A 7,849-nucleotide genomic window follows, 5' to 3' on the forward strand; every position below is an offset into this window, starting at 1 on the left:
TATCTCGGGTAAAGCTAACTGGGTGGCGGGACACAGCCCACGGCTCCTATTACTACAGGTGAAGGCAGGGATTGGTGGCATAAGACTTACATAGGTGCTATGAAGCTCATAGAGAAGGTGACACCACTGGTGGTTGCTGAGTTTGTGTTCTCTGCACATCTGACACATAGGGTGCTTTTATCTGCAGGCCCCTGGGTGCCTGTGAAGCTAAAGAGAAGCTATAGCTGCAAGACTTATGACTTGTATCTTTTCTATTCCATTTCCCAGGAATATTATATTTTGAAGTTAATTTATTGGATACCAAAAGTGTCTTTCTTCAGAGAACAAGGGAAGACAACAAAACTTGCGTTTGCTTAAGGACGCAGGGTGGTATATGTGTCTGTGTGTAGAGAAAGGCACCCTTCATTCAGGACAGAGCTTGAGAAATCACCCACTGGATAGCAGCCCTCAAGCCATTGGGTGGCTTCAGTCACATGGACTTTACCCACTGAAGCCAGTGGGACAATGATAATATATTGCTGAGATGCCTAACCTCCAAAGTTAAAATCTATTAAAACCAAATGACTCACCTAGAGAATTCCTATTAGTCTTCTCTGGGCCACACCCCCCCTCCAAAAGTTGCCTTCTTATCCGCTCACCATCCAAACTAGGAGAATTTGACCCTCAACTCAAGTGGCTCAGGAGCAATGAATCCATGGCCACCACCTCCGGAGGCCCCATTGCAGCAGGTTAGGTGGTCACTTTCTGTTCCATTTCAGAACGTCTCTGAGAATCTGATTCCTGCTGCCACTGAGATGTACCTAGGAAGGACAGATGACCTGGTGGAAAAGAAGAGCCTGTTCCTGGACTTGATGGCAGACGTCATGTTTGGTGTTCCGTCTGTAATTGTGGCCCGTAGTCACAGAGGTGAGTCTGGAGAAAGGAGTAGGACCATGAACTCGCCAGACGGATCTCTAGCCTCTGCCTCTCATCATAAAAAGAAATGAAGTCTGCTGAGGGTCAGGTCTTGAAGGCCAGTTCCCTATGTGAGTTTTAGTATTGTTTCTGCCGGTAAGTGTCTGGGAGAAAAAGGTTCACATGCAATTTAATCTAAGAGATGATGCCAGCAAGCACTCCAGAGAGATGAGAAAGTGACCTGGAGACCAACCTGATGAATGGCCCCCTGAGCCATTTTTATAGCCCCACGGATTATTCTTTTAATATGTTGTTGAATTATACTTGGTTAAATATCATTGGAGATTTTTTGAGCTCTATGATCATGAAGGATATTGAACTGTAATTTTATTTACCTGTAGTGTCTCTGCCCTATGTGAGCATCAAGCTAATGATACTCTCAGTAAAAGAATTTTACAGATATTTGGGAAGAATCTAAGGATTAGTACCACAAGCTCTTCCCTTTAATTTTGTTGTTCTGTTTATCAGTGAAATTGTAATAATATGATTTTTTTCATTGATGGGAGACTTCTAATTACAGGTACGATCTCCTTATTCCACACTGATCTGTTCAGATCGACCATTTCTTCTTGTTTCTGTCGCCATTTTGGCTTATTAGGGCAGTTGTTTATCTGTTTTAGTCATCGGTCAGCTGGTCGGGGTGCTTTGGTCTGTCCAGATATTAATCCAGGAGAGATTCTTCAAACACTGGTCTCTAGCAGCTCTGGTGTTTGGCAGCCTTGACTGTGGGTGTAGGCAGGTGGGGTCAAGCAGTGGGCAGCCTCTCATGTTACAGCCATGCCTGCTGGGAAACAACACGACACACATGCACTCCTTAGTCCTGCAAGCGGTTCAGCTCCTGTCTAGGCCCAGGAAGCCCGGTCTCCCCAGTCCCTTGCTGCTGTCATTGAAGCTTCTGCAAAATCATAAAACTGGTGGGTATGGGCATCTAAATTCCTCATGTTTTAGCAGCAGCCGGTGTTGCAGCTCTTTTGTGGGCTCATGAATGAAGTTCCTTATCCCTTAACACTGGTCAGTATTACAGCTCTGGCTCTGGACCTAGGGTCTGAAACCCTTGGCCTAAAGGACTTGATACCTTTTGTAAAAATCATCTGTCAGCCAGGGTCTGCAGTCTTCCTTTTCTAGCACCTTACTGTCTATATCCCCCCTCGACCCAGGTTCCCTACCATCTCCTGCTAACTCTCCTTCCACTGTCTTCCTGGCCTGGCTGTTCTCAAGATGCTCAGCTGCTTCCACTTCAGCAGCTCAGCCTGTCAACACCTCTACTGCCGGTGCCTTTGCTGTGGCTTTCCATTGTCACTTTCTTTGTGCTACAGCACTGCCTGCATGACTGAATTAGGCAAGAGAAGAGCTCTTCAAAGTCTCACACTAGAGCTGATGTTTCAGTACTGGAAGCGGGAGTATATGCGAGCATTTCTCAACCATATCACCAAGTAAACATGCTAGCGTCCAGAGAAGGTGTATTTGTGTCAAGAGGTCTTAGGTCTTCTCCACTAGTCACAGTGGCCATCTGCTATATGGCCAAGAGAACTGCTGCTCCTCTGACCTGGGTGGACATGGCCTTAGGACCATCTAGAGTTCACTAGTGGTGTGACAGCAAAATGTCTGGGACAAGCTATTTCAAACTGCCTTGGTGATGCTGAATCCTCAGTAGCCCCTGCTCTCAGTTTTCTTCACTGTTTGTTTGTCTCAAGGAATCTGTGGAGCATTTAAGTAGGTTGATGATGACTTAAGTGTTGTTTAGCTGGTTGAGTGATAGTCCGTTAGCCTAAGGACACCAGTACCACAAAAGGGACCCCAACAGTTATATTAGAGAGTCAAGAGGTTCCCCCTTCACCATATTTGCTTATTGACAGGAAAACTGACAGGAGGAGGGCTCACAATAGTCAACAGAACATATCATTGACACTAATGATGGTTGTAACCATCTTAAACACTTCCCCACCACACTAGTTCATGGAAGTCCCCTTAAATGACACAATTCTTTCCGTTATCCAATTCGTGTGCATCTATTTGTCTGTAGTGGTCTCTTTTGATGCTGGGATGGTTCAACAAACATATTCTACCACATCTGTTGAACATGGTTCAACAAATCAACAAACCTAATCCACCACTTACATAGACTAAAGAGCAGAAACGACATGATCATCTCATTAGATGCAAAAAAATGCCTTTTACAAAATTCACCATCCATTCATGATTCCCGGAAAGAATAGGGATACCAGGGAACATGCATCAAAATGATAAAGGCAGTTTTCAGGAAGCCCACAGCCAATATCATTCTAAATAGTGAGAAATTCAAAGCATTCCCATTATAGGCTTATATAGGGATCCTTAACTGAGAGCCACGCCCTAGCTCCTAGGATTTTCAGCTGTAAAACCCACCAGAGACCACTCTCCTGCCATCAGGAACTCAAGAGGGTCTCATGCTCAGAGTAGCTGCAGGCACAGGAAAACAAATTGTTTAGTCCGTTCACTCCAGCAGGCAAAAGGTCAAGGGGCCAGGGGTCTGCAGCTCCCAACAATGGTGATTTTACACTTGGGCCAAGCATACAGATGGATATGAAGCATGAAACCTCCAGTTTCTGCATAGATTTTGAAAATCTAATTATCCTAATTTTCAGAGAGGCAGCCTGGGTTTTTTTCATCCTGCTCTACAGGGCTAAGAAAACCCTAAGGATGCTCAAAGGCATCTGGAGAAAAGACAGCCATGTGGTTCTAGACTGTCCTTGAACCAAGGCACAGCTACATTATCCATAACACGTATCCATGTATTTATTACATACAGGGATTGCATTCATTGTTCATTCGATAAACACCTGTTCAAATTCTAATTCCACATCAACCAGCTGTGCAGCTCTAAACAAACCACTCTTAAAACTATGTTTATCTCCTCTGTAGATGAGGCATATATTCAACTGCAGAGCCTTAGAAGTGTGTCTGGAAATGTGACCTGTCCATGAATCCATGTCTCCACAGATGCCGGAGCCCCTACCTACATGTACGAGTTTCAGTATCGGCCAAGCTTTGTATCAGACACGAGACCCAAGTCTTTGAAAGGAGACCACGGTGATGATCTCTTCTCAGTATGGGGGGCCCCGTTTTTAAAAGGTATCTTTGTTGGCTATGACGTTGGTGGTGTGAATTCTGGGTTTGGGTCTTGGTTTGATGGCCTTGAGTGAGTTTCTCCTTTTAAACTGACTTGCATGATACTCTGAAGCAGGGCTCAGTTATAAGACAGTTTCCACTTAACACACATGAATGACTGTGTTTGCACATCCCATCCATAGTCATCCTCAGAATCCTGACTTGTGACACCAGAAAAGATCTGATGGTCCATATAAGCCCTGCTTAGGGCAAAAATGGCATGGTTTGATTTTCCTTCTGTGAGAACATTGGATCAGGACAGGAAATTTGAAATTTTGCTAACCTTAACAAGGCCTATTTAGTTTCTTTCTATCTGGCTATCTATATATCTAAAACACATCATATATTTATATAACTCATATTATATGATAAGGGACACTTTCACAAAGGTCTCCAATACCTTTTTCTCAGCAGCTGTGTGTAACTAGTGATCTCTTACAATACACCACTGTCTCTGGGAGTGTCCAAGCTGTATGGACCCTTAGGCCCTTGGCAATTCTGATCATTTCAGAATATGTGAACAAGAGAATAAGAGAGTGATAACATATCTAAAAGCCACCAACCTGGCTAAGTCAGAGGTAACCAACTATCATTGACATTGTACACCAAGAGGAAAGTGCCCGGCAGCTGAACATGGAAGATAAAGGCAGAGAGCTTACAGAATAAAGACATCTGAACTTTAAAAGTGTGGGCCTTCTCAAGCAAGATTGTCATAAAAGTTAGATTTGGACCCCATAAGTATGTGATAAGGGCCAAGGCTCTTCATCTCTCCCATCCAAGCACTAACCAGACTCAACCACATTTAGTTTCTGAGATCAGAAGAGATCAGATGCACTGAGGGCAGTGTGTCCAAAAAAAAATATTGTATTTCTTACAGTCTCCCTGTGCTGTGCTTGCTCTGTCTTGTAACCCAAGTCTTAAATAGTTAAAGCATCTTCCTTTTTCCTCCATAGGGGGCTCCTCGGAAGAGGAGATCAACTTCAGCAAGATGGTGATGAAATTCTGGGCCAACTTTGCTCGGAATGGGTGAGGTTTGATATACGGTGTGAAGACTCATTGCTTTTGGGAATGAGTGTTTTCTAATGCTCAAGTGATCAACCCCTTTTCCCTACGATCTCTTACAATGAGATCTTAGTCAGTTTTGTAGGTGTGACGATATCTGTGAGATAGTTCAGTTTGAAAGATAAATTGTGAAATTTGGCTCACAGACCAGAGGTTTCAATTCTTGGGCACTTGGCTGTTCCCTCTGGTCCTGTGTCAATACAGATATTATGCTGGTAAATAGGGTAGATCAAAGGTTAATACATCCTGTTAATTAGAAAGTAGACATAAAGGATGGAGCCAAGGTTTTAATATACTCCTCATGGGCACTTCCCAGTGACCAACTTCCTCCAACTGGGGAATGCTCTTAAATTTTCCATCAACTCCCAATAGCACCATCACATGGGAATTAAGGCACATATGTTTTTGGAGGAATATTTAAGCTCTAAATATCTAATATCATAACCTGTGACCTGCAGAGGCTCATGCCCATCACACAATCTCAATATTTCCAACACTAATTAGAAGTCCAAGTCAATGACTTCCTCAGGCTCACAGGAACTCTTAGTTTTGAGTCTCCGTTGCAATAAAGCAATAACATTTCCAAGATCCAGTGACGATGTCCACACATTCCTGTCACATGGAAGAACAGGAACGTGCCACCGAGGGATTGTACCAAAGCAAGTCCAAACTACAAGAGGCAAATCGTAACTGCTGAAGCATCTAGGGGTCTGTTGGTAGGTGTAGGTTCTTGCTAGGTAAACTTCTCTGTGGTCTTGCTGTCTGCACCTCCAGCACCTCTTTGGGACTGGCTGATCTTATGGTCTGAACATTTCCTAGGCAAATGTTCCTGGCCCTGCCAGTTCTAATTTGCTGGGGTCTCCATAGCAACATCAGCTTCACCCTTGAAATGTCATGTAACATTCTCTCAGCGTTGCTAGCAGGGGCTGAAAGCCTTACACACACTTGCTGGCCTCCCAAACCTTCATTTGAGAGCAGGTAGGAAGAAGCCTTGATGGCTTTGTTAGCCTTGTATTCTGCATGCTTACAGAACAAGCACCACATAGACAATGCCGAAATGCAATTCTGGTCTGAGATTTGTCAGGGATCAATGAAACAGAGCTGTAGCAGCGTCCAAGTCTCTGGATGTGGGAAAATAAATTCAAGAGAATCAGTTCCTTAGGTCACTTTGTGAGGTGGGAGGTGGGAGGTGGGAGCAGGGATCCCTAGTGCTGTCTTCTCAAAACAAATTCTTCAAAACTATTTTATATTGAAAGCCTGCGATGGGCTGATTTGTGGCTTCCTAAGTCATTCTTAAAGTAACTTCCCTTTCTTCTTATACAAAACAGACTTGATTCTAGAGCACTAATCCACTGAGCAACAGAACTGTCCTTGTGCACAACTTTAAGCATGCTCCTTGTTTGGAAAAAGTCAGGATTTCAAACCTTTATGCTGTGATTTCTGACCCTAAATCTTAGTGTAAACAGATTATAATCAGCAGAAAGTACCATTGCTGCTGCCAGCAGGCCGTGCTCACTAAAGTTCCTCCTGCTAGTTAAATAGTGCATGAACTATGAACTCAGGCCTCATAAAATTTCAGGGAGCGGACAAAATATAGATTTTGACAAAGAAACATGGGTGGCTTATTCCCATGGGAGTGATATGATCAGAATATTGACTTCTCTGTTCTTTCTCCCATTAGCTCCCTCTGGACTACACTGTAAGCCTCACTAACTGTATTCTGGGCATTTTGCGGTACATTCACCAAACATTTCCAAACTCTTTACGAACCAACTAAAATGTCTTCTAAAATGTATCATCGGATTAATTAGATAATGCTCCACATCTCAGTAACAATTTCATGTATTAGCTTTCGAGCAACTCCAAGGATGAAAGTTTATTTTGGATTCTGAGTTATGCTTGGACTTTTTATTTGGGGTCAGTGATGAGGCAGAACATCATAGTAGGGATAGTTTGTGTAAAAAGCTCCTGTCTGTCTACAGAAAGGAACAGAGAGATAAAGGAATAGAGTCTAAGCACTCCGGAAGACTAGGTCTTCAGGGACCTGATTCCTCCAGCCAGGCTCCACTTCTTAATATCTCCACTTATGCCCAGATAGGTATCAGCCTGAATCACACGATGAAAATTTAGTATCCAAACCACAGTGTGTATGTTCTTAAAATGAACAGGCTCTCCCAGATGGGATATAGAGACCTGTCCATCTGTGGAAGGCTTTCTTGGCAGAGGTAAGCCATGGCAGCCTTGCACATGGGGAGAGCACAGTTGATTTGGTGACTTTCTCTTTCTATTCTGTTCACAGGAACCCCAATGGGGAAGGGCTGCCCCATTGGCCACAATATGACCAGAAGGAAGGGTACCTGCAGATTGGAGTCCCAACACAGGCAGCTCATGGGCTGAAAGACAAGGAAGTCGCCTTTTGGACTGAGCTCAGGGCCAACGAGGCAGCAGAGAGGTCAACCCAGAGGAAACATGTTGAGCTCTGATCAGGAGGCCCAGCCCGGTGGAGAGCCTGGAGCCAGAAAAAGCGGTATTCTACATAGACATTTTGCTTGTCGGTTTGTTGTTTGCTCTCCAAAACAAGGCATCTGACTGTTGAGTGTGTAAACTCTTTGATATATTGTCCAAACAAAAAGAGGGAGGTGGTGGTGGTTGTGCTCTCGTTTATTTTTTCCTACAACAGTGAAAA

General features: G+C 43.8%; 1 protein-coding gene across 2 annotated transcripts in view; it reads left to right on the plus strand.

The window, feature by feature from the left end:
* LOC102000849 (liver carboxylesterase 1) overlaps positions 1 to 7,849 on the plus strand; it is a 27,488-nt gene extending 19,639 nt beyond the window's left edge. For both annotated transcript variants that reach the window (XM_013354263.1, XM_005345629.3), the window contains exons 11-14: positions 759 to 906; positions 3,934 to 4,065; positions 5,055 to 5,127; positions 7,463 to 7,849. In XM_013354263.1, the coding sequence (XP_013209717.1) occupies positions 759 to 906; positions 3,934 to 4,065; positions 5,055 to 5,127; positions 7,463 to 7,646 (537 nt within the window). In that variant the 3' untranslated portion in view covers positions 7,647 to 7,849. The remainder of the gene's footprint in view (positions 1 to 758; positions 907 to 3,933; positions 4,066 to 5,054; positions 5,128 to 7,462) is intronic.

Source organism: Microtus ochrogaster, chromosome 4 (assembly GCF_000317375.1).
Source record: "Microtus ochrogaster isolate Prairie Vole_2 chromosome 4, MicOch1.0, whole genome shotgun sequence".
Taxonomy (NCBI): domain Eukaryota; kingdom Metazoa; phylum Chordata; class Mammalia; order Rodentia; family Cricetidae; genus Microtus; species Microtus ochrogaster.